At 40.8% G+C, this 27,914-nt stretch overlaps 1 protein-coding gene across 1 annotated transcript; it reads left to right on the top strand.

Annotated features, from left to right (window-relative positions):
- Nucleotides 1-162: 162 nt before the first annotated feature.
- T265_07546 (hypothetical protein) lies at nucleotides 163-27,669 on the top strand (the record flags this gene model as incomplete). Its single annotated transcript, XM_009173096.1, has 12 exons — nucleotides 163-237; nucleotides 328-421; nucleotides 6,670-6,918; nucleotides 9,512-9,537; nucleotides 10,553-10,604; nucleotides 12,318-12,397; nucleotides 14,307-14,378; nucleotides 14,887-15,128; nucleotides 16,148-16,343; nucleotides 23,502-23,618; nucleotides 25,052-25,417; nucleotides 27,529-27,669. The coding sequence occupies 12 exons, from the start codon at nucleotides 163-165 to the stop codon at nucleotides 27,667-27,669; spliced, it is 1,710 nt and encodes a 569-aa protein (XP_009171360.1).
- Between the last annotated feature and the right edge of the window lie 245 nt (nucleotides 27,670-27,914).

Below are 27,914 nucleotides of genomic sequence, written 5' to 3'. Positions count from 1 at the left end.
ACTTCGCTTTTTGGACTTCTTGTAATCAGCATGGCCAAAAATGCTGATGCCCGGTTGGACCAGAATTTCATCCAATGCGACAATAGTCTCGGGGTATAAATTCGAACAGACTTTTACGTATGCGATTTTTGGCACTGGTAGAATTTATGCTCCACAGCGACAATGTCTGAAAACCAATCAACCAAGCTGAAGATAAACTATGACGTAAACTGTCAGTCCAAGGTGGTTGACGAAGATGTAAGTTCGGACTGCGCTATTTCTTCCAGATACTGGAGAATACTGATGGGTGACCCCAAGATTGTAATGTATGTTTCTTCCAACTTCTAGAAAGGAGTTCGTGTTTCTCCAATTGAATGGACGAAAGCTGAACAAAATGTGAAAAACATGAGAGCGTTTGTTGACTATATTGGTGACAAGCACGGTGAGTTGAACGAAGTGTGTCTTCGTTTTAAAGGCACGACGAGCTCTCAACTTAACAGGCAGACTTCGTCTTCTTGTATTGAAAACGATTAACTATATTTTCTTGTCTGCAGTATACTACTTTGCTGCATAGCAGATGGTGAATTAGTGTGTCAGCTTTATTTCTACAGCATACTTCGTTTGAATTGCCTCACAGTTTTCTTTGCTACCCTAGTGACTCCTGCTTATTTAATTATATTTCTGGCCGGACGCTGGTGACCTCGCCCCGAGCAGTTTTCAGAATAATGCTGTTTGCCAGTAGGTGGAAATCAGCACGGTGAAGCAAAGCTTCAAGTGTGTACGAATTTCAACATTGATGCTACGAAGACGATCTCATACTATGGTCTTCTGTACTGCTTGTTTCCTGGTTAATCGATGCAGCTTTTTTGGCGTAAAACACTCCAAAAAATTTCAGCAATCTGTTTCTAAATGGAGAGGGTGCACAATTAGCTGGACAGCAGTGTTCAGCAAAATTCACATAGGAATATTAAAAGAATTTTATTATAATGCTTGATTTGGGTTGGAACCATGCAGCCTCTGTGATTATTATGTAATCACTGCAGTAGAATCTTTACTATCTAACGCAAACTTGAGTTCGAAAAACATCTGGACGACTCTCCAGTGAATCTTTTTTAACTGTTTTGATATACCTTTATTGGCCGCCTGCGGTACAACCGATTTTAACGCTGTCGCCCACTGTTGGATTGGGGGTTTTAAAAAAACGTCAAATATGCATCTAGCACATTTGCTAAATTGTGATATTTGTTTAGGGAAGTCTTGCATTATTTAGCATCGATGTGGTCGTAATTGCCATGTGTTCATACTACTCCCAAATGCCTGAAGCTATCGTTACTACTTTAAGATTGTTTGGCGTATGACCAGCGCAATGGCTCCACAATACTATCTTTAAGATCAAATAGCTTATATACTTCCTGAAGCTGCTTGATATTTAATGAATGCTTGTATAAACCGCTTTTTATTCAGGCAACCAGCTTTGCTTTGGTCGCAGGAAAGACGTCAACTCTGCCGCCGTTTGGAACACATATGATCAGGTACTGCATACTTATTTTCTAAACACTATAAAAACACTTGTAGACGCGCAAGAACGCTATCGCATTTGGTGCTGCAGTATTTTCCATGCTTGAACCTGCGAGTGACCGATGCATTGGGTTATATGGCAGAAACTCACCTGAGGTCAGTTTGGTCGGGGTATTTGTTGCGTGTTCGACTTTGCCGTGTTTCACTTTCCTCTGTTGTAGGATGCTCCTAAAGCATCATTGTTAAGAACGTTTTTATCACTACTGAATAGCACCAGTTGACAGGTCATTCCCTGCTTAATTTACTGCACGGAAGTGGATGTTTCAGTAGCTACTGCCGGTCTGTAAAAGTATCCACCTCCTATACAAAAGACACTTCTAGTTCAACTGATCAAGTAAACTAATCGCCAGCGACCTACATATTGGATTGTGTTCTCAATAATTAGACCACTTAACGTGCAAAGAATCCGTGCTTGGGTTTAATGATATCCGGCGCCTATTATATCAGCAGACAATACAAAGTAAATCATGAAGCTGTCACCTGCTTGGAGTCAAAATGATATTTCATGGACGTTTCACTCCTACTTGATAGTTTTGGCCCTGCCGTGGCAATTAGATCCCCTTCGGCCAACAAACTTCAGCTGTCAGATGTGCTTTGCTTTAACTGGAGCTAATGTGGGTCAAATACCCAAGTCTTATAAACCCACCACGTGCGTTTTCTATATGGCATTTATTTTTGCGTAAAAGAAACATTTTGACATTTTAACCCTGTATTTCGCCATGTAAATCGGAATAACGCTGTAGTCAACAGCCTGCAACATGTTTGATTTTTAATGGAGACGACCGTGCACAGTCTACGCATGCGGGTATGTTTCTGAACCCGCAGCCTTTTGGAATGGTCACGCATTCAGGTGAAGGGCAGCAAGGTTATCGTTGACTGAACCTTGTAAGCCTTTCTAATATCTTGAAAAATCAAATCCGGATTTTCTCAGCAAGCTAATCAGTCTACGCTGGGAAGTTTAAAAGCAATATAAAGTTGTTTTATAGTTTTTTGAGGACTGCTGACGTACGCGATTCCCGATAGCGATCCTTCAACTGTGGTCAGATACTGTACCATTTTGCGAGGGTCAGCTGATTCACCACTCAACTTCCGAACTAGGTGAAATGTGGATGGACCAAACACCATAAACGTATTCTTCACTGTCGAGAAGATGAATATACACACATGCTTGGTGAACGCAACGTGACTGCTCATATTTCCCTGAAGCGTAGGGATAAAAGCTGTAAGCATATGCGGTACTCCTCAACGAAGCAAGATGAACTGAGTACCTCATGGAAAAGAGTTTAATTGAACTGAAATGTCTGCAATGGGATATGCCTACTAGACAGTAATATCCAGCTGATGCTTAACAACGGGCCCTATTAAGAACACTCACCTTTGTAAGGTTAACCGTACCGACTGAAACATGAGGCGGCCTGTGTGCAGCACATCCACTTGAACATCATAAACGAGAGACTCACTTGAGTCCCCTGTGAAAACCATATTGATTTGCAAATGAGATTTTCTCATTTCTTTTACATTGAATTCTATGCGGACCTACAAATTACACCTATTCTGTTTCAGTGGGTCACTGCACAACTTGCCTGTGGATACTATGGAATGGTGAGCGTACCGCTGTACGACACCCTGGGAAGAGAAGCACTGGAACATATACTGAAGCAGAGTGAGCTCACATTGTTGAATGAATGTTTCAAATCGTAGTTATCCCAATCACTACACAGCAAACAAAGTGGCGACTGCATAAGTTACACAATGATAGATAAAAACGGGAAGGAAGCGCGTTTTTTCTATCAATTTTAACTTCCAGTTGGATAAGTCAAATATCATAGAAAGCCGGCTTGCATAGTGGCTGCCTGGCCATAGTATTCCTTGCTTTAAGGACCTTAATAAGTAGAAGATGATCAGAAGTAATGTGGATCTAGTTTTAGCGAAAAAGCGAATTCCAGCATACATTTTTTGTGGTAAGTGAAGCCAATCTATACTTGAATACCTAGAAGCGACATGTGACCAGATGATGTGGGCTCCGTGATCGAAGAATGGGTGACACTGTATCGCAAATGAGCGTTGTTCCAACTGTTTACCAGCGGCTTGTTGGCTGACGGTTCGGTGTTCAAACTACTAATCCTCAAATCTCGGCTTTAAATTTCATGGGAGTTTCCAGAGATGTACTTTGTTGGCTATTTCGAATGAGTATGGTACAGCCGTTCTGCATAGACCGACCTACTGTACAGGACGGTGTCCTTATCAAAAACACTTAGGTCCCCTTACGTATTCAACAAATTATTATCAGCCCAGAAGAAGGAGTAATTGACTTTCATCCGAGGAGCCGAAACTCTAGAAGCCGGCCAGCCTGTGACCGGGTGATTTGAAAGATGAATAGTGCTGTATCCTAAGTGCGAGTTGATCACATAAGGGATCAACCGATCGTGGTCAAACGCTCTGTTCATTTACTACTGACCATTAAGTTAACAGCTAGAATATGGCTGGAAATTAGACAGATGTCTAGTGTTTATGATTTCTGACAACAGTAAAACAGCTATAAACTAATTTTTGGCTCTTCAGCACAATTTGATCCTACTTGTACGATGAAATCTCTATCGAAAATCCAAAAAATTCTTCACGTTACCAATAGCACTTGTCGTGTAAATCATGTTACTATGTGGCTTACAAATAATAAACTAGTGATTAAAAACACTCGAATGGTTCCAGGTCCGTTGACAGCGGCTTGGAGGAAAAGGGCACTCTGCGAGCGTTCTCTACGCTACATGTCTCATGCTGAAGTTAAAGTTCCGAGTATGATTAGTGGTACGCAAATTACATAATCTTAGATGACGCGGAAGTGGGCTCTATTGCTTCTGTTTTGTTGCGAACAAACCAGTGAGTTTTAACCAGGACGGCCACATGCTTGAAAATCTTAAATTTTATTGTTTCCCATAAGTCGAACTAAACGAACGGGCGTGGAAGTAAAATGACAGAAACAACCTCTTAGGTTTTGCAAAACAGCGCTTCAAATTCAACTTCTCAGCTAGCAAATTCAGACCATCGGACCACCGTGGCCTTTTAATAATAATGTGTTCTCCTCGTTAAGATTCTAGTTAGCAGTGGCACATTATATAGGGTGTGCTTTGTTATTGCAAAACGGAAGCGTTAACTGTCCACCCAGCAATCTAATGGCTACACTACTACACTAGCTTCCAGAGTGATGTTTGGGACAGTAAACATAATATATTGTCACAGACGGCTGCATACAATTAAACTCATTTTAGCAGTCAAACTTGACATCCACTAGATCATCTTCATCAGCATCTGGGTTTTAGTTCGTTGAGTATAAATTTGCTTCCTACCTGCACTCTCACAGACTAATCTCTCTAGATTTTTGGTAATGGTTCATAACAGTTGAGTGCACTTTGATTGACGGGAAACTAACAGAAATAATGCACTTCCGATAAGCTCTCGAAACATTTCTAAGTATCAAACTTGAGAAGGAACTTTTCTGCAACCCACCTAATGAGACAGGAAACGAGTAATCAGAGGTATAGCTCACAGTCAGTGATAACTAGAAGAATTAGCTGTAGGCCTAAGAATTAATACTTGACTTCTTAAATAACTGCGGAGTTTGCCCCTCAAAATATTTTGATGTCAATTTGACTGGCCATGTTTTAGATGTACGTTTAGGAATATGCGTGTTTCGGTAACTTCCTCAGTGTTACCTAACAGCTCCACTCAAGGCCGCTTACCTTTAGGCATCAAAAAATCTTCCGTTGCAAAGTCCTCTCTCTTTTCATTTGTAGCAATATTGCCCGTCCTTTTGATACAATAAAAAATGCACTTCAAGTCATCTGATCTTGCCCGCTATCAGAAGAAAAACTTACACGAAGGATAAACCTTCCAGAGGAGAGGTGTTACTTGAGGGTTCTTTATGCATGTGATCACGTGGGGTGAATTTGGTGAATGAAAGATGAGTGCTGTTTTATTCTGTCTAAGTAAAGGTCCAACTTATCTAATCACAGTCCGCACTGAATTCACCAAATCCCCTTAGAGTAACTCTATGACCAAAGATGAATAGGAAGAAGTATAAATCAGTTTGACACGATGCTTGTGAAGGAATTTGGCATCAGATTTCAGTCCTCCTCGTTCTTATGAGAGTCTAGTAGTTGTGACTTTAGTGTACATTTGTATTCACTGCTTGGCATAGTTTATAAAGTGCTGAGCCTCTCACCTTGACAGTAGTGTGGCTGCATCTATTACGAGCGCTGCAACAAAGCCGAAAAGAATCGCTTCTCTATCCTAATGGCTCTTGAGCAGAAAGAACTTTCCGTTTAACGATGCAGAGAACACCGTTCTAACGTTCCACGTCCATTTATGATTAGTATTTTCCCAATTTCCCCATGAGAAGTTGATGATAAATAATTTTCGATACTATACCCATGTGCACGTCATTTGTATTTTTGGTACCTTCTTACCCGGTTTTCACATTCTCAGTTTCTGTCGGTATTATTTATGCCCACAATGTGGTTAAGATTACCCAAATGAAGCAGTAACGAAAACCTTAAGGTTTAAAAGCAAATTTAAGTTCTTAAACTTCAGGTAGCCACTCGACGAAAACTGGACTTTGCTAAGAACTTGATGAGTAATCTGCACTTCTTCCTTGTATGGAGTCTTTGACAATAATTGTCTCGAAATATATGGTAATGTTTCAAGTATGTCGACGGTCACACAGGATGTACTCCTTAACGTGTTTCCTTGCGCCTACTTAGTGATAACTATTTTGAAAGCTTTCACTCAAAATGCTCAACTAAGCCTAGTAGCTACTGTCTCAGAGAGAAACTGCATACGATATTCCAATTATGAAATATTGTTTAGCGCCATAAGCGCTATGGTGTTTGTTTAACAAGGCCACCATCCCGTATACAATTTTAAAAAAGACAAATCTACTTCAAAAGGATGTATAAGAACCAGCAGGCTACAACGTGGATGCCTTGTGTACAAGATAGTAGACACAATATGAACACATAGGTTGCAAATTTGAGCTATTACTTGTGTTGCAAAAAGATAATTTAGGATAATACATGAATATCCCTAGTCACGTACGTTTTCTTGTTCCAATAATAGCAAAACTGCGGACAGTTGTTTGTGACACAGTGGAACGAGCTGAATCATTGTTGGACTGGGCAAATCACCATATTCAGTGCCTAATTATCATCAAAATGGACGACAATGACCGCAAGAAACTGGAGACAAAATTCACTGCTTCGATTGAGATTCACAGCTTCCACGAAGTGATTGTAAGTTGCACAACGAAAACCAAGTTTTTTGTCCAAACATGGATGGCAGTTGCGGTCTATGCAACACTTGACGAAGGTGATTGGGGTCTTTTTATATAGGAAAGGTCGGCTGGAGGTTTTCGAATGACACTTTATCCCGCGATGATTTTTAGAGACGAAATGGATATACTAAGTCTTCCAGCATCTGGGATCACAAAATTTATCATTTTGACAGCTAGCTTGATACTGATCATAATTCCTCACACAGAAGGCTAGATAAGTACGTAAGCCGCACTGACTAGGAGTGAATGTTGTTGACTCCCAGCTACCCTCGGAGTTGTGCACATTTTGGTATCATATCAACCCGTCTTAAGGGTGTTTATGAACTTACATTTGCCGTTACTCATTGACTGCTTTATAAATTCCGATTACAAATTGCAGTTATTAAGGTTTGGAAAACTGGTATACGATTTCTACACTTCACTCTTCAAATTCCATGTCTTAATCCATTCGTTCCTCCAGCAAATCTTTCAACGAAACAGCCAAGGCAAGGAAACAGTTCATAAAATTTTCCGCACTGTTTATGCTACGCTAATTAAAAATCCCAGTGGATCTGCATTGTGCATTACCGATTCGGACTTCTACGAAGCAGAACTCAAGGCCTAAAATCTATGCAACTTAGCCTTGATGAATGTTGAATGCATGCGTCATCACTGAGGCCCAGCAGAAAATCCAGTGGTGCACAAATTTGTTTTCTGTGAAGTCTTAAGGATCAGTTATATGTAAGGTAGAGTTATTATCTCAAGAAAACGTTCTACAAGGTTTCTTATGGTTTTCTTTGATTTATCTCGAAGATTCTCATTCGTAGCTGTTCAAGAGACTAGGTCAGATCTCTAGAGTTTACCAAAATTAAGATGGTATTTTCGCAGGCTTTTATTATCTAAGTAAGAAAAGACAACAATTCACTGCCAGAGTTCCCGTTTTGTTTATTTGGTGGGCATACTGCTTTTTCTCCCGAAGCAAACAATTCTTTTAGCATAAACCGTTTCCAACATGGGCGTGGTTTTTACTTTGCAATACGCTATGCACCAAGCACCAGTCCGCAATCAGCTTCTAAGTTACCAAATAAAAATATCCGGTGTTAGAAAGTCTGTGTTTACTTTGCGTATTCAAAGATTATCAGTGGAGTAAGATCACTGCGTGGAGAAAACGCGAAATACTCACACGAACTCAAGTGGTAAACAACTATTGCTTTCTTGCTACTAATTTGCACGATCTCAGAGTCGCGGGTAACACAATCGGCTTTTAATAACTTTTACCATTGAGAGTAGATCGAATTGGACTGCATTTGGGAACGTACCGAGAAAGTGACATCTACGATATGTGAACGTTGTAATTAACTGAGGTGACATGAAGACATAAGACCCTCTACTGGAATAATGTGATTTGCCCTCGTGAAAACTATTATGAATTTTTTACACGCCTTCGTGTCACATATATCAAGAAAGGCCGAGAAATACATGTCAAAGTGGTCAAATTCAAACGCTGTGAAGTTTCAAAGGGAATACAAGCCCGTGGACAAGACTTCTACGAAGACGTCGACATTTAAATTCAAAGTTCTGAATGCTACAGGAAAATTACATGCACAATGAAAGTGGTAACCAGAAACTTTAACATCGTAAACACTGTCTTTCATGCATGTCTATCATGTCTATCATGCATATACCACATATAAAACGCTTTCATAGCTCTGTACAGTATTACTGCAGTCTACCCTAAGCACGAGCATTATCTCTCTGTTTACTTTTCCCACTCTCAAAATGGGAATATTCTTCCACAGAAAGATTCGGCTATTACGACCGCCAACTCTGTCATTATTTTAATGGTCATTTGACGAGGATGGGGTTTTAAATGTGGAAGACAACGTGCCCATAGAAACCAGCTTTGCAGATATCACACTTGTCAAAGCTGGTTCGACCAACCCAGAAAATAAACGCGAAATGGCCTTCAGTTGGAAAGTTTAGACTCTGTATATGAGAGGATTTGAGCAGAGCTAAACTGTTTGTTCGCATTAAATGGGATGGCGTTGCCATTGTTTAAATCACAATAAAAGAGGGATTCCTCTGCGAAAAAGAGCAGGGTGTTTGTCGTGGTTATTTAGGAAATAATTTTGACTGAAATTCATCGCTTCATATTTTTCTCATTTGTTTTGACGTTGTTCTTTAACTTCAAATCTGCCCCTCTCTCATGATCGCCCGCAACCACAAGCTCTTATTTACTCATGGTAAAGGCCATCACAACCGAGTGGATAGTGACACGTCCAGTTGGGGTAACATCCTCAGTCATTTACGTGAAGCCGCGGTGGAACTGATTCACCAAAAGTTTTTGCCGCTTCTGGCTGCTCGTGGGGGTGAACAGCAGCAAGGAGCACTTACAAAAATAGTCCATTCGGAAAAGTGATAATCGAACTATCTAAAGTGTTTGCAATTTAATTTTATGTAGATGCTTTGCTTACTGAAAATGTGCAACGGTTGGTGGACAATGGAATCCAAATCCCATAACTGGTTATAAAACAATTAACGCCCGTGAAGCGCGATTTTGTTTCATAGGCGAGCCAGAAAACATGTTTTTGTAGTTTCTTTTCCCTTCTCGTCGTTTTTAATTTGCTACACGTACTTTGTAGCTTCAAGGTGAGAATTACAATCAGGAAGTCAAGGTAAGTCGAATATATGCTCATAGCTCAAGTTGGTTTGTATTTAATATGTGCTTTGTTCACACTGGTTTTACGGAGTGTTCAAATCACTGCATGATCTCATAGAGATCATGAAAACAACCAGATAACTTAGACTACAACATTTTAGTCAACTGTGGTTAGGTTTAAGTTACCATGAGATAGGAAGCGGTTACTTGGATTTCTTTTTAATCGAAAGTCAGTATTTAGAAGTGGCAAGCAAACCATGGTAGTGCACATTGGCAAAGTGATCAGGAAACCTCATGAAGTATTCGATCCAATCATTATCTATCAATGATGACCAGAAATTTCTCCTGACCTTCCACATATTCTCTCCTTTTTTACTTCCAACCCTCGGGACATCCATTGTCATACAAACTTCCGATGTACTAGCCAAGAGAATCAGGCGAGAAGAACAAGCTTTGTTTTGTAAGTAAGATTTTTAGCACGTGGCCAAATATTTTGAGTTGATTGCATGACTGCCTTAGCATCTACTTCGTCAGAAGTTCTTGGATATGGAAAGTTATCTTCGTACTCACGTAGCTTTTGAATAGAGGACTGAAAGTTTAGTTTATGAAGTAAATGCTGTGACTGTTTTGGTGAAAAGTAAGGTGGTTTTGAAATTTCCCTGGTATTTTCATGCGGGCAATATAGTTCATTTGTGGTGGAATCTCAAGAAATACAATATACCAGTTTCACTCTCGAGGTAATTCGTCAGTGATCTAAGACTGTATTCGTCCATTTGGATAGGGAAATGAGCAGTAATAGGCCGTTAGGCTCACCAAGTCAGCACACATAATATCCTAGCCCTTTGCTGGCTCCCCAATTGACGATTGGTAGAAGGCTTCCTTTCTGATAAATTTGGCTAGGAAGTCCTGCTAATAAGGGTATGTAATGATTTTCACGAAGGACAAAATGGTCTTACTTACAAAATGGTCGCTTACTTCACTCAAACAACACCCCCTAATGAATAAAAACAGAAGTTTTCCTTTGTTTTTAGGAACCTAACCCAAATGACTTGTTCCTGGTTTGCTACACGAGTGGAAGTACCGGTAAGTTAGGAGTACCGAAATAGTTACTACAATCGTCGTTCCTTTTACCTGTAAGTAATAGCATGAATTTGTAACGCAGAATCACTAGAGGCCTTTTAACCCTTCATACAAGAATCATTCATCAGCTACACAAACGTGTATCAGTAAATTTTTTCACTCTATGGCGTGAGCCAATGCGTCCTTACAGCCTGAGAATAAGCTACAAATTTTATGGGACTAATCCGCATAAATCGAAACAGGACCAAAACGTCACTTAAAAAAGTTCGGATTACAGACGTGGTAGAAGATCAGTTATGTACGTGTGAGGACGTGTAGTGTATTCTTGATGAAGTCAGCCAGCGCTGCTAGTTTCATTTAAGTGCAACCACCAGTGAACGTATCCATAAGATTCCGTTCAGACTGATTGGAGCACGATATCCCAAAGCAACCGAGCTTAGCTGTAAGTGCTCGAAAGTGGGCCTCAAATAACATTCTCTAAGTGGTCAATACATTGGCTCAAACATATGCAAGATCTTAACTCTAACTAGGATTAGATCAAAGAACATTTTTACGCTTATCTGTACAATGGCTTCGAGGTCTGGAGCTGCTAACTGGGAGACTGAAATTTATAAAATTTATGGTTATTAGTGAGCAGTTTAAAGGTGATCAAGGATTCTCAGAAGAAGCGTGATATCCACACAGTCAACTTTTCTGCCATCAGGCCATTTCAAAGTGTTTTAAACTTTAGTGACATGCTCAGATCGCCCATGGTCACTTACTAGATATAACTACCCAGGTTAAGCACGCTATTCCGGCTATTGTATTCTATCTGTATTTTCAAAGAATCGATAAATCGCCACTCGAATAAAATGGCTTTATTCCTATTGTGGTCTTTTTGTGTAATGATATCTGCGCTCTGCTATTCTGTAAGGATGAAACCTTGTGTGAGGTTCTAGTAAATAAGTTGATTTGGATTTCCCGGAGCAAATTATGACACTGTAAAATAATCTTTCAATCACCCTTCCACTCATCAGTTTGTCCTGCCAAGCGTACGGCGAAAAAGGTGTCCCGCACTTCCATTAGAGAAATGCTCAACAACACTTTTCCAGGTCTAACAATCAGCTTTTTAAATTCTTTGCACACAAGCGGTTCATCTAAATTTCATGCCAAAAGTTTCTTAATTTGCTTAGAATCATTCATGTTTGTTTGACGCTTAAGTAGGGAACTCTGCCTCTCAATAATTTTGTGAATGGTTGCATGTGAATACACCGATATACTAAAATCCGGATCAAATTAAAAAAGACGCCATTTTGAGAAACATCCGGCTGAAGAATTTAAAATTCCTCATTGGTGCCATTTTGAGGTACCAGTGAATGATTGTCCTCACATTAATTTACTCAAATAAGATTATTTGGAATTCAAACAATTTAATCTAACTGATGAGAGCAAGAACAACGAGGATGGCAGTAATTTGTTGAAATTTTTTATATATCAGTCTTTTGCATATTTCCGTTTTAGATGGTAGTATTCTTTTGTCCAGCCAGCCCATTTCAAAGCGGCATTATTGACCCGCTGGATGACATATTCAATGCTGCAGCGTGGAACATAATTTTGGATTCGATATGGTTAATCCGTGATACAGCAACGCCTTTCATGGAATAGCAGAATGTTTGTGTGTTCATGTCCCGTAGCTTTTGTGATTTAAAATCGCCTCCATTTTTTTCTATATTACAGGCCTGCCCAAAGGTGTTACGTACACACATAGTACGTTTCTGCAAGGAATGTCCATTGCCTACCGTTCACTAGCCTTAATGGTAAGTCTGTTCATTTGCTTCAGAAGTTGGTTACTCGGGGAGTACATATAAATGCTGCATCGATAGCAGTAAGACGGCGGCTAGATCGAAATATGACCAAAGGACCTTGAGGGTATCTGAAGTTTCTGCTGGAAAGAAATAACGCTTCCTGGAATCGTCCGAATAAGTTGAGAGAGCACTGCACAACAAAATCCTATGCATCACCATATATTTCATCTTAAGTCCTAGTGAGTGAAATGGAAAGAATGGCTTTGAGCAAGCAAAAATTCACTCGGAGACGATGAATATAACTTGATCAGCTTTGACCAGCTTGCTTTAATGCGCAGCAGATATATCCAGCTTTCACTCGGTCTCAACAATATGGGCCTGAATAACTACGGGAGCAGGTTGCCAGGTGGATGAAATTTTAACTAGTGTTTGATCTTGTGAACTAATCGAATAGTTAAACGGAAGTTTTAAGGACATTGAGTCTTCATGAACGACGATTTAGTTAATCAGAACAGAGAAAGGAAAGGAGTGATGAAAGCGGTCCGAAAATAAGTAAGCAAGTAGAAGGTCGAAACAGCCTGCACTTTGAATTTCGACTAGGTGCACCTAAACTGTGGCACCAGTGTGGAACTGCAAGAACAGTTGGAATCAAAAACGGACTTGCTGATCAGGAGGGGCCCAAACACTGGAAGCCAATGTATAGAAAAAGAGCCACAGGATAAGACCAGCGATTCATAAAAATGTCAGATGTACTTGAAGCACACTATCCCACAAACTTTCAACTAAACGATAGGTGTTTTATTCCAGCCATCCAGGATGTAGGCTGATAAAAGAGGCAGGTATATTTACTGCCACTGCTTAACGGAACTGGGCTGTCGTTTGCTAGTAAACTGTAGCAATTTAATTTTTGTTGAAAAAAGAAAAGCATTCAGAACCCATCCAACAGCTTTGTTTATCTTACTTGCAATGTATAACTGCTTTTATCCATTAGGCCACATTTATGGACATGGATACATTGACTGAACCGATAGGCACCTGAGAATCTAAGCGCTTGATGAACTAGCGTAAGAGCTAATTCTCCGTAGGAGATCGTATTGCCAAGAAATTTGGAGGTAAAATTGTAATGTTCCATTCGATAGGAAGGTGAAAGCAGAAAAGCGTTTCCTTAAAGTGATAAGCAGTTCACATATAGAAGAATCGATATTGCCTTCCACTGAGGAAGGACGGTTTTGAAAAGCTCACCCCTAAATCCACACGTTCCAGTCACCAAGTGGTTGACCATAACATTATTCAAGACAGTCGGAATACTTCAAAAACCGAAGACTTCGGTGCGATTCAAGAGGCGCTTGCTGTGTACAGCCACAATAGGAGTAAGGCAGTTGTGCCTGGCACCCTGTTTCCTCGGGCCGTCTCACTTCACTGCAGTCTGGTGGGTCGCACTGTTGAATCGTTGGCTTCAAGAATGATTTTTCAGGAAAGCTTCATACAGCACCAGATTTCTGAGTCAAAGACTAAGGAAAGGTTCTCCGTAAACCCCCGGATCAAATGTGTCGTAAAGTAAACAGTATCGATGTGCCCTTTTTTCAAGCCCCTCTCCTGATTAGAGTTGCAATGTACGCCCAACAGTATCCAATATCATCGAACTCATTGACTGGCTGGCATGACGCTAGGATACAACTAATCAAAAGCACACGGATAGTGGCACAACACTAGTCATGTCCAGCGAACGGATCAACGACAAATGAACCGATTCGGGCTACTGACAATCCGCGGAACTATAAAGATTCCGCCCTTATGGAAGGAGTGTGGAAAACTGGGCAGGAATAGACTAACTGTGTATGAAATGGTTGATTATTAGTTGACCGATAGTGGATTAGTCTCACACTAGCTCAAAATATTTATATTTTTTTTTTTTTTACAGGAAATATCTACGGATTGTCACGCGCATGTGTCTTTTCTACCAATGGCACACATCATGGAGCAAATCTTTATGGTGAGATTCTAATTTTCCAGAGTTGCACGAAACAAGTAACCTTCTAAATGGCGATCTAACTTGATTGTTTCTTTGTCAGACCGAAAGAGGTAACATCTTTATTTCGGGATACGAATACAGATACCCTGCTTACCAACCAAATGAGTGTAACTTCCTGGAAATGGGCAAATTCTGAGTGGAATCATTAGGTGTACAAGTATACCTATCCTTCTAATCACTAATATTTGTCACTACTGAAAGAGCTCCTTGTAAATGCAGAACCGGGTGAACAAATGCAATTTGTTAGTAACACAAATACAGTAAACCCAAGACGTTTATATAGGTTTGAGTTCTGGAACTTAATTTTAGCCTGACGGTAAAGGTGACCACATAATCCACAGGACGAAACTCACTGTGGAACAGTAAACCGATCGCTCCGTTTAACTGGGAGTTTTTTTTAAGGAAATCGCCACAGTTACCTCACTATCAGTTTGAGTAGTTAAATGAACCTGGTTCACAAGCTTATCAGGTTATTCTTCATTTGTTCCGGCAGAGTATTTGTCTCAGGCTTGGTGCCCGGATCGCTTTTCTGACAAACGACACGTCAGGACTCATGGAGGATTACGCGTATTACCGTCCAACATTGATCTGCACGGTTCCGCGTGTATTATCTCGGTTATACACGGAGGTGATGCGTGTGGTCAACACGAATAAGATAAAAGCACAACTTTTCCAACTGGCTGTCGGTGTGAAGACTGCAGAACAGAGCAGGTTGGTTTTTTACAGGCGTCAATCATCTGTGTGGACGTGACTGTGGTTAGCTTATCTTCTAGATACGCTTTCCACTCCCTTAGGGCTATTTATAATGTGCATAAATCATTTATTAGCAGCACCTAGTCAGAAATCGTGTAATAAATGCAAGTTACACGTCTTGCTACATGAGGACCATATGTGTCTTGTCGATTTTCCATGTTATTCTTTGAGGTTTCTAAGGTGCGTCTTCATAAGCCGTTATTTTGCAGTTTTGTGCTTGCTTTTAACTCACTGGCATATGTGATATGTATACGAAATAACGTCACGGAAACCATGAAAAACAAGAAATTCGCCTGGATGCAGCAGAGAATTATGTCTTCGTAACTAGCTTTCTATCAATCTTTCCAGTGTGCATGCGCGATATTCCTTGGCTGAGCTTGACGAATATGGAGCACAACCATTTGCTGGGTTTAATGCAACTGGCGTTCTAAAGCCATCTTATATTACTTTATCGTCTAGCATTTTGTTCACTTAAACAGGGTTTTGCGTGGCAAAATCTGAGGATTCGCAGATTCATAAAAAAGTATACTCGAAATTTGGAACAAAATCAGTGGTACTTGTCATGAGACACTGTATAGGAATTGGATAACTAATGTGTCCATTTCTAAGCATAATCTTGCCATTTGAAAACGACATTGAGCAAAAACACCTTGCTTGCATTGCATATTGCATCAAAATTTTTCATGTGGTTTTCCAGAGGAGTTTTTCGTCGGGATGGTCTGTTGGACTACTTATTCTTTCGTGGCATTCGCAACCGCTTTGGAGGCCGTGTACGTGGACTAGTTTGTGGTAGTGCCCCACTCCAACCCGAAGTACTTCGTCTCGCAAGAGCCATTTTCGCTTGTCCTGTGAGTATCCATCTACCAACCGTAATCGCTGTTTTAGTTTAAACTTCAATGAATTGCGTGCACTATTTTCTACTGCAGTTGCTCATTGTTACTTTATAGCACCAGGAATTAGATGCCGATAAACATTAGGTCAACCTATTTTCTTGGCTTTCGCACACAGTTGGTGGAGGCTTACGGTTCCACAGAGGTTGGCGGCCTGGCTACCGTGTCACTACCTTTGGATACTACTGGTGGCCATGCGGGTTCAGTTGCTCCGGAAGTGTACATCAAACTTATTGACGTCCCATCAATGGGTTTTGTCGTCCGTCGTGATGCAGTTGGAGAAGTGAGTGACACAGTTCTGATAGGTGACTAAAACTCATAATGGAATGCCGGCCGCTTAGTGGATTTGGTCTAAACTCTTCTAATTTTTTTCAATAATCATGATAGGAAAAAGGCCTTTGCTGTTGTTTATTATATTAGAAAATACCAACTGAACAGTTATAGACTATTGGACAGGGAAGCAAACTTTCATATGCATCTTGTTCACGAAAACTGAATGTTAATTCTCCCTTTGAACGCGTCTTCCTGAAATTTTCCGGATATTCATTGACTGTTGCTCAAACGCAAGCAAATGCTACAGAGCAACTTCAAAAGTTCCGTAATCGATCTCACTTTTCAAGAGACGCAGAGCGGATTTACGGGAAAACCTATTACTTGCATGCCTCCCCATCAGTAGTACCACCGGTACACTAATACAGAGTTTTGTTATTTGTGCCCCAACATGTAAAGTAATCGGACATATCAGTAACCGATAGGTTCCCATATTCCGTTTGGGATCTTTCAGCCTATTTAGTGAGGACTGTCAATTTCTGATTTTTCTGTTTTTTTTTATAAAATCTTGGTAATTTGTGTTACTACTGCGTGTTTAAGTAGTGTATTGATGCAGGTGCTCCTGACAGTCACCTGATTGCCACCATTGCACCACCAAAAGATGTGGGGAACAAAACGCTGTATTCTAACCGAGCTTTCAAGTGTTACCTACTAAAGGGTCTCAAAAGACAATGTTCACAATGTCGCTGCGACCTGTAGCTTAGCCAGCTTGACCCGGTTTTATTATGAATGGTGATGGTGACTTTCATTTTTAAGGGATGGCGGGGACATAAGAGAGATATTCAGGCTTACCCCTGCATCTTCATAGGAATGCGAGACCATGCCACTTTAGCCAAGTGAGAAATTCGGAGTGAGATAAAATTATAGCCACGTGGAATTTGAAGGGAACTGAGGATCAAATACATTGCCACTCGTATTTGCTAGTCACACGGCAGATGACGAAAACGCAACATCTTCCATGTCACTGACACTGACCAGAATGCATCAGGAGATACCAAGCAATAGGAAAAAGGTACCAATGGTATAGATCGGAATATATGCTTACCGATCACCATGCAGTTGTGGTATTACTTCAGGTACCTACAAAGAAAAAAGAAGCTGCAAACTTTCTAAACATCCCAGGAAGTTTTGGCACTGTCGGCAGCAAGGAATTATTCTTGTCCTTCCTTAATGAATTGTATTTCGCCGGATTTATCAAGGACATGAAACTCTTGATCCTCAGCTAGAGCGTTGCATGGCGTCTAGTTCGTTGGAAACCTGTCTGATAGTAGCCATCATCGCATCCCTTAATTTGATGTAACCTTAGGCAGAAATCCGCACGATATTTTGGTCGAATACCACTCCAGTGACCCGAATATTAGAGAACTCTGGGATATTGAGACAGCGATGATTGACTGGTCTGATATTTTCTGATGTGTTCCTACCTAAAGGTATTTGAGTAGTATATCTCTTCTGTGGCTTAGAAATTCAGGTCATAAAATGACTGTCTGTTGTAATAATTATAGTCGGTAAATTTGCGTTCAGATGGAATTAAAGTTTCCAGTCAACTTTTCACCGTATATTAAATTCCAAAGTTGGGTACATTTGTCGCATTCGAACATCATTCAGTTTAAGCTCACTGACATTAATCTTGATGTAAGGCTTCCAGAAGCCAACTGGATTTCATTGGAAACGGATACTTGGCAGTTCTTACTGACGTTAAATTAAATTGATAAATGGATGGAAAAAATCGTAAAGTTAACTACAGAAGCTGCTGTTCCGAAATGCAAACCAGTCATATTGAACCCTATTAAGATTGGACAAGTCAAGATAATGAAGGACATCCTTTAGTTAACGTTAAATTTATATGCGATTTTGGTCGGATCTTTCAGGAATAAAATAACTGTGTGCAAATATGCAGCCAATGGGTGAAAAGCAAATAAATGGTTGATAGATTTGAGGTAAATCTATAACGTTTCTCGTGTGCAGTCTTCAAAAGAACCAAATACTTGATTACATAGTATCTGTGGGTGAAGCTTGTGTTTTACAAATGTATGCTCGTTTTGGCTAAAGGAACTTTTGGGGGAGCATTCTGTAGTCCGCAGAGTAGACAATAAAAAAGACCGCTAACAGACATATGGTGCAGATTCGCAAAATTTATTTTCAAGAGTATTTCAAGATTTATACAGGAATATTATAGCATATTATTGCTGAAAAGGACAGCATTTAATGAGCAAGAATTATTTTTTTCCAAGGGCGAAATGAGCGTCTAAATTTGTGGCTGAATTGTTCAAAACTGGTCTTTTGTGTGACCAAGTTGTGATAGTCTTGTGATGACTTAACCACAAGTTTAAATAACTTTTAAGATGCCTACCAGTGAGGATTTTCGGAAGCAGAATGTTTTGCAAATGATTCCTGTCAGGTACACCTTGGGCACCTGGATTTTACGCAACCTAAGGGGTGTACTTTGTGATCAAGACCAAATATCGTGGTTCACCCACCGAAAAAGTCCGGAATCGGGCTTTTTCCATCGTTATATGGTTGACTGACATCGACAAGAATTGAAATAAGTGGCGTGCAAAATGTAATCAAACCGCTTTCAGTGATATCGCACACCCATTGAGATTGGCACTGAATTCTAAGCAACATCCTGTACATATAGTTAGTGGTTACCTAAATGCTGTTCATGCCGGTAAATATTTTCATGCATGCCGTTCTAAAAAGCTCTTAAAGTAACAATGCTCTATCAACGGACCCTCTGGAAGGTCAAGCAAGAACGATGTTCATGAACTAAGTTGGTAGTTAACCAAAACACACGGAAAATGATATCATTGTACGGATGTAATTTTTCCAGATATCCGTCCTGGAGGACATGTATAAGCAAGTGACGGCTACCCTGAAAATTCCGTGGCGTAATTACTAAAAACCGTAGAATAAAGATCTTCTTCACAGACAGTGGCCACACAATGAGCTTTAAATTTACCGCCTAAGATAATGGTAACGTTGTCACGTGTTCTCAAGCTGGTGAAATATATGCGGTAGTCTGTGAGTGTTACTGTTTTGCAGTAAGTGGGTGACTGTGCTTGTCGTTGTACTCATGGAAAATTTCCGCCCCAAACTTCATCGTCAAAAACTGCCTGTACCTTACAAATGGGGGATGATATCCGCATAGGACTTGTTCGATCTGGATCAGTCGACCTCGCCAAGGGTTAAGTAGTGCCAGGAGGTTGCCTCGTCTCCAGGCCAATATGATTCTCCTTTACTGTGACGGAGTTTATTGAGCACGATGATGTGGAAAGAGGGACATTACAGATCAAACCAGTCACAGGTACGCCGAAATTTGTGGCCAAATTTATCATATCAGAATACTTAATTTTAGACTCCCTAGTATGAACCGAATGTGGTCGAAGTTTTTTAAGCAACCACACAATTTTAGTCAAATCCGCCGTGACTAGTTGAGATGATAATCTGATTGATGTTGCTGTGAAGAGATTCGGTAATTCTCGGTGTTAGTGGAGCCAGTATATGCTGAAAAGCAATGGAGAGCTGAGGATCATCCGTGGTGCACATCTCACGAAACTCAGATGATTTCGAATCCACGACCTTCCGGTTTTTGAATAGTTGGTCATTCTGTCATAAGTGACTGATCAGCAGTGTGATTCACTCAAACTTAGACCTGGTACAGCGGTACTCATTACTCATTCACGGAAACCATCTATCTGCGAGTAGCCTAGATGAAAAACAATATCAGAAAATGAGTAGTGCCAGTAGTAGAAATAGTGCCAGTCAGTATGCCATTACGTTTGTGGTTTCGGTGCTGTATCCTGTCTAAGTGAGAGTTGACCACACTGCTCTTCACCTGCTTGTTGTCAGTTTGTTACGCCTTTTACTAGTGGTCATTTGTTCTGAGTTTCATGAGATAAACACTGCTGATGATCTACGATAGAAATAAAACAGTTGTGCAGGGGTCCTCAGTTTTTCAGCATAGACTGATCTCACTTACAGGTTGAAATCTCTATTTTAACTTGATAAATCTCCTCAAACCACCACCACTGGTGAATAGCCAGAAAGTGTTATCCATGTGACTATCCACTTTCGCGGATGAATGGATAACTTTCAAGTCCAAAGCTTGGAATGCGACCGACTACTTAAATTATAAATCTGATCAAATCCCAATCTTTTTGAGGGTGCTGCCTGTCAAGGATCTTAGACTGCAACCTCCATAAAATGCGTCATCCGGCCAGCTAATAAATTGTTCTTAACTCTCCGGTTAACTCCTAAATTTATGGGTTGATTCTTGTCACATCTTCTGATATAGCCGATGACTAGGCTACAAGCTCCCTCAGTTTATACTGTACTCATGAACAGCGTTTATCGTGTGATTCGGTTGTCCCTTGTTTCATGAAGGAATGTGGTTACGCAGTGTGGTCAGCTGTTCTCGTGTATGCAGACACACAATGTCTTTGAATAATAAAGTCATAAATTTCGAAAAATTTGGCGAATTAAGTTGTCTGAGTGAAATCATATGAAAAATACTTTGAACCGATTGGGTAGTCATCGTTTTTCGAAAAAACGTTTGGTGACAATCGGTAGAGTTATTTCTGGGCAACGTTTCGCTTTTGACACAAAAGCTTCGTCAGGCCAAGTGACTAGGTTCGGAGGTTGGTCGAGACTTAAGGCGGAAGGAGAACCAATCTCTGTTGGGTGTCGGCCGAGGGATTTTTAGTGTGTTAGAGTGGTTGAACAAGTGTTAGTTCGGTGGGGAAACCTACATGTGTTTGGGTCCAACCTAGGGTCTAGTTCTTCTGGTTCAATTCATTTGATGGTTCCTCTTGAACTTCGTTTGAACCTTCTGTCAGTCTGTGTGGGTGAGCTAGTGCTAAGAAAGTTGTGTAAGAGGGATGCTGTGACCTTTGGTAGGTTGGGGTTTCCACCCCTACCTCCGGTTTTTTCTAATGATCCTACGTGGATTCACAACCACACCGTCACGTGTCAACTCGGCTTATCTAAGACCGCTTTCCATACGCTCGCTAGCTCCATTTCTTCGATTCTATTCAAAAGCGAAAGGTTGCCCAGCAATAAGTCTACCGATTGTAACCAAACTTCGAAAAACGTTGTCTGAGTGAAGTTTAACCATGCTGACTGAAATAACCACAAGCTGAATAGTGGCAGGATGTTCCCACAGAAGGTTGACAATCTGAGAAGAGATTAGTGCGTAACTAATCTAGAGAGATATACGCAGCTGCAATGTGAAGAGGCCCACTGAATTTCGGTATGAATCAAATGACAAGAGTTTTTGTGTGGTTATCTAAGTGGGGGAATTCCCCCCATTTAAGTTACTGTCACGATTCTTTTACATAGTTAAATCATGATCCGTCTTTTCCCGTACCACACATCAGTCGGCTCACACAAAAAAAATTAACTGAGTATAAGAATGCCAACCGATATTCGATTGTGCAGCTAAGGCCACTATATAGGTACAAAATTCTTAAAATTCACCTATTTAGTTAAGTAGGTGATCAGCCCTCCTCAGGATTGATCCCTCATTCAACAACCACTTTTGCTGGATGTTTTTAAAAGCATTTGTGTGTACCATTTGTTGAGGAGGCAGGCATCATAACTACGTCAGGGAGCAGCATTTTGACTAGCTGAACCGAGACATTCAACAGAGTCAGTACGATCTCACGCCTACATGTTGCCTTGATTATGTTAGATCAGCTGACTTGCCTGAAAATTTAGTACAATTGTGCATGGCGAAATCGATCGCAATAAAATGTGGTTGACATATGTCAAGAAGACAAACAAATACGGCCAACTGAGCGAGTGACCCCTGTAGTGGTTTGCGTGTAAATGAAGCTTGTGTAACCACGATGAACAAGCAAATCACTTATCCTAGATCTGTTGTAGAGAGCTTTCTGGGGACTAGGCCTTTGGGCGTGAGGTTATGATGACAATGATGCGCGCGTGTAACAGTCGTAGAAAAGAACCGCTGTCAGTTAGGAATATCATGAACAGCCATCCAGGATGAGGTCAGTGGTCTGTCAGCACCATCATTCTTGTTTTGACTAACGAGTCGCGAGGGCATTTTGTCAAAGATCCCCGTTTATGCATATTAGTACTGCCTGGGATCAGTAAATTATGTACCTTAAACCACTCGAGAAAATTATTGCAGAATTTTTTAAGCCCGCCGATACATATTAGTTTTTCTGCACTCGGGACACTACCATTGATTTCGTCTGTCAATGGATGTTGGAAATGGCGCGTAATGTCTTCGGGACTACAGAAGAGTCTGTACATTGGCAAAGTTATGGATTGACTTCATCAAGTTAGAGCTATCTGCGTCTGCCATATTGATTTTTGGAAAGATCAGGACATGCCAATCAGAATGAATTACAGCATTTTCTCCGTTGAGCGTTTGACGCAGGTAAGCGACAGTATTTGGCCACAATATTTTTGACACAATTGGTTTCTGATCAGTTCACTGCTGAGCTGCGCAAACTAGGGGCAAAATTAGCGACGGTTTATTGACTGAGTCATAATTATCATTAGGTTTTTCATGAGCTTCGTAACTGCTGGGAAGAGTATAATGCCCAATGCTAGCAGTTGGATAAAGTTTACCACCTTTTTAAGTTACGCTTAGAGTTTGGGTATTCCTTTGTTCACGGCCGAAATATTTTCTAATGACCGGTATCTCCAATTTAACGGACTGCTGAACACTGTAAACCCTGACATCATTGCCTCGTGAAGGCTCAATAGCAGTCAGGGTCTTATTAAGATATTCAACAAGAATAGAATGATAGCTTTGAAAATAAATGCAAGCTGAAAACCCGAGTGGTTCAATGTCAAATCGGACTTGGTAATTTGATTTTCTAGTGTCAGTTGACCAGTTGAATACCTTGATGGCTGAAGTTCTCAGAATTTCTGGTTTAAAATACTGTGAATGAACCATCTAAAATTTAGGCTACTTCAGGAAGTCTCTCGAGAAAACTTTGCGCTCTTTGTTCACAATAAGCAGATAAGCTATAGTATGGAGAATGCCCATTGGGTTGCTTTACAATCAACTACAGAGGAAATGTTGTAGGATGTTTGCATTTTGTCGGACAAATCATTCAAAAATTCTCCTACACTTCAGATCTGCGTCAAATCACCCGCAGTTACTCCTGGTTACTTCAAAGATGAAGAACAAACAAGGGGTTTGTTCGATAAGGACGGTTATGTGCGAATGGGAGACATTGGACGTTGGACGGATGTAAGTTTACATAGCGCACCCTTGACATTCGTTGTGACTTTCTGACGGCTTTCATTTACTACACTGGCTTTGTCTTATTACCCTCTGGCATCAAGCGCATGATTACGCGAATCGATCAGTGCTTTAGAGGTTCGTGATACATCGGTGGAGGAAAAGCTGACTCGTGAATCGATAGCCGACTAGGTGGCCGTTGATCCGGTCTCTGAGCTGGGTAGATGACGAGTAACCTTTCGTTATCATTGCAGGAGATATAGTCAGTGCCCGCCTGGACGCGAATAGATGCACTTTTCTTGCACTGATTCGTTATTGGGCTAAAGTATCGAATTCCTCAATTGTGATGATCCAGCAGTGCCCTTCACCATTTAACTGGATTTTCAAATCACCTGGCTTGAGAATAAAATGGGTCTGCACACATGGCACACAATTTCCTTCTCAGCTACCAGCCGTGCTAGAGCCACTGTTTTCTTTTCACCTGAACTTGAGATTCTACGTGACTGAGAAACGGTTATCAAATGGCAACATTAAAAACCCCTTTCTGCATGCGTTTTTCCTAAAATTCAGAGGATATGGAAGCTGACAGTGCTGTCTAGACGCTAAGCCTGGTAAGGTTCAGAATAATAAGCATGAGATTAATGCACGGCAGCATCAACAGGTGTAGCTATAACAAAGCAAGACATGTCGGTTAAAGATTGCTGCTTTGTAGAGTAGCAAATCCCAGGGAGCTGGATAAAGATAGTTTCGTGGGACCTGACTTGAAAACAAGCACAGGTGGTACTGAGCATGTGTTACCTTGAGAACCTAGAGAGTATAGTCCGCATGAACTTGGGCTGTGTACGGAGTTTTCTGCTCTCCTGAACCTCGTGTGCTAAACCAGCGAGAATATGTATGTGATATGTATGTAAAAATGGAGCCAGTCTGATCTTTCCGTAGTCCGTAACGATATCAAGTTTTTGGGAGCCACCGCTGCAGCTGGTCTATAGTTGTCCTGTCCATTCGTACACGGGTAACCCGTTCAAACGGTACAGTGAATGACTTCGTGACACTGGCCGATATACTGACCGTAAATTTCATGAACCTCTTCAATGACTGAATTAGAGTTCATTTATATGGGGCAATAACCAAGGCTTTGTTAGTACCATGAAGCAGACTTGTTTGTATTTAAATGTGTTTACCCCATTGACTTGGACGCCCGGGATAAAGTAGACAAGGCATTTTGACGTGCCAACTTTGGGGTTCCTTGCTTAAGTTTTTACTTAGTACTACCCAAGAGAATCGCCGCATACCAATTTGAGGTAGACGTGTGAAAGTTTCTGGCAGTGAAGTCAGATCAAACAAAGCAATAAAGTCACAAACTTTCCGTAAATATTTCTGATAATACAGACTAACGCACTGACAAATATTATTTTCATAATGGCTTCTTTTATATCGTTCAGCGCGGAACGCTACAAATTGTAGACCGAGTGAAAAATATCTTCAAACTCTCTCAAGGTGAATATGTTGCCCCGGAGAAGGTTGAGCAGATCTACGCCCTCAGCCCTCTTGTTACAAATGTCTATGTGGAAGGAAACGCGCTTTATCCCTACGCAGTTGGAGTGGTCGTACCCAATCTCCAAGAGATAGAAAGACAATTCCCACAACAGCTGCCATCAGATGGAGTACAACATACCGAATCCGAGAAATCCAGGGAGAAGACATCTGTTCCTCTGTTAGATTTGAACCAGGAGAAGAATCTGACGAAGCTCTTAATAGATGAACTGAACAGGATTGGTAGCGCAGGGGGCCTGAAAGGATTTGAACAGGTATGTTGACAATATCCTTGCCAAAGCCCTCAGGAGGTCAACTTTTATGAACCTGTAATCCTCTGAAATTAAGCCACTGCTTTGAATGAGATGGTGCTGTGGTCAGTTGAAGTCAGTTAATTGTCTCTGATCTAGACAAGCCGAACTAACAGCTGCGTCTCGCTGTTAGCATGATCATTAATACGTACTTAGAAGTTGTTTGTCGTTCATAGTGGTAGTCAGAAGTGGCTGAGTAAAATTTAGTTGACGGAATCTGTTAACACTAATGAGAATGGGTGCTCTCAGTAATTTTCATTATCAGAACTGCAGTTTATACGACAAAACTGTAGTAAATATTGATAATAAGCAGTGAATTTTGTCTTTCATTAAGTGATTTAATCAACTTGAATGAAGATTTTATGCTGTGCTGGTAAAATGAGACCAGGGCAAAATCACTTTTGACACATTTGTCCTGAAGCCCCACATTGGACCTTGTGTACGGAGATTGGATGTTCTAGGAATTTCTTTACAGAAGCTGCTAGAAGATCTTTGCTGAAGAAGTAAAAAGGTGCACATCACTTGCATTGCATTCGTTATGGACGGTTACTATGGTCTTTGAATTTGAGTTCATATTACTCTCTCTGAAGCACCGAAAATTCCATTCAGTTTGGGTCGGAGTAACAAAGTAGATGTTAAGTGTTTTGATGCAGTGCATGTTTGAGAATCTTACCAGTCGCTCAATCAACCGACATCTGACAACACACTCGAACTGTTGGGTAAACTAACCATTAGCCCCGAGTGTAAACATGTTTGTTTTTCCGGAAGTGATGAGTGAGGTGTGTCCAGGTTTTGCTGTCAGATTGATTGTAATACACTCACCCAGCAGGCCACTTGCCCGGAGCGTGGAAAAAGTTATATTTTGCTCCCAAAAGAGGAAGGCTTGGGCCCGATATTCCTCCGCCTGATAGACTTACCATAACACTATTGCCTAGACAGAAGGTCTGTACCAACGAAAATGTGCAGGTAACCTTAATATCTGTTGTGCCGTCAAATTGCGCCGGGTTTCTACAGCACAATTAGGCTCTAACTATGATCCCATTCACGAAATATATTCACAGCACGTGACGAAATCTGTAACCATATTGTTTCCTTGAGTAGGTCACATAGTACTGGTTCACAGACGACAATCGTTAGTACACTTTTCTTGGCACTTGCGACGACGAATAATGCGCTTACTTTTCTCAACGGGGACCAGCATATACTCGAATAAGAACATTCCAGATCATTTTGAAAACCCATGTCTTTCAATTCAGACATTTTCATTCGTTTGCGCTAAGTGTAACTGAACCCATCATCGTAAGATATAGATTCACTTGTTCTCAAGGTAAATGCTGGTAAGTCGTGTAGCATAGATAGTTGTTGGTTTATTCGCTGAGATGGGGAAAGGTGATTCCAAATGTCGCACCGCCAACTGAGGTGACATCCTCGGTATATATTCTGTTAAGCAAGTACTGCGGATTAGGTGACACAAACCTGCACAGCATGTCACCCTTGAGGAAGTCTGCACACTGGGGGACATCATATTCCCTTTACTCAGCTGCGGTCTCTCTAGAGAAAAAATAATCAGGGAGGTCGGATTCCGGAATATCACTTTCATCAAGAAACAACGGTGAAGAAATAATCAACCCAAAAGAGAACACCGTCACCTGAGACAGGGAAACCCATTTCGTGTCACATACTGCGTGATGAACTAGCTAATATAATTGTGGTTGACTTGCTTTAGAGTGCACCAAATCAGAATATCCACCATACGTTTTCGCAAAATACACTTGGTTACGCATCGGTTTGCTTTAACGGAGAATCGGCTGAATTCCAGCTGAGAAATCTCCGGTTTATGATATTCTCCATCGGGAATTTAGCTAAGTCTCTTATTAAAACCAAATTGGGGTGCAAATGGTTTCACCTTGCAAACTTTATATATTTTTGGTTTACGTAAAACATAAGTTTGGCAGAAACTCGGAGACTTCCCCTATCCGGTTACCCTGACGAAGGGCAAAATCGGTTTTGGGATCCCGAATTGTTTACAGTAAATTTGTGAACATTTTAACTTAAGAAATCCTTAAACTTTTTAGATTCGCGCGGTTCATCTATCAGATGAACCGTTCTCCGTTGCCAACGGCCTACTGACTCCAACAATGAAGATCGCACGACCTCAACTGCGGCAGAAATTCGCCCATCACATCCAGGCCCTCTACGATGCTGGGGATAGCTGAATCAGCGGTGTACCTCCTTTAGTAGTTTTTTCACTTGTTTCATGACGATGCACCAAAAACTGATCGACTCATAGACATTTTTGTTGTAAATCTTTTTCTACTCTGCATCCATTCCTCGTGAGTTTTATGATTTTGATACACATCCATTCACTCAGTATCGTGTATTTCATCACTTATTGAAAAAAATGGCGGGCTCGTGAGATGTGCAGCGCTGATAATGTGCAATCGGGATGAAACTGCTGGAC

Source organism: Opisthorchis viverrini (genome assembly GCF_000715545.1).
Source record: "Opisthorchis viverrini unplaced genomic scaffold opera_v5_174, whole genome shotgun sequence".
Classification (NCBI taxonomy): domain Eukaryota; kingdom Metazoa; phylum Platyhelminthes; class Trematoda; order Opisthorchiida; family Opisthorchiidae; genus Opisthorchis; species Opisthorchis viverrini.
The sequence above is the reverse complement of the archived record's forward strand: the minus strand, read 5'-3'. Positions and strand labels throughout refer to the sequence as shown.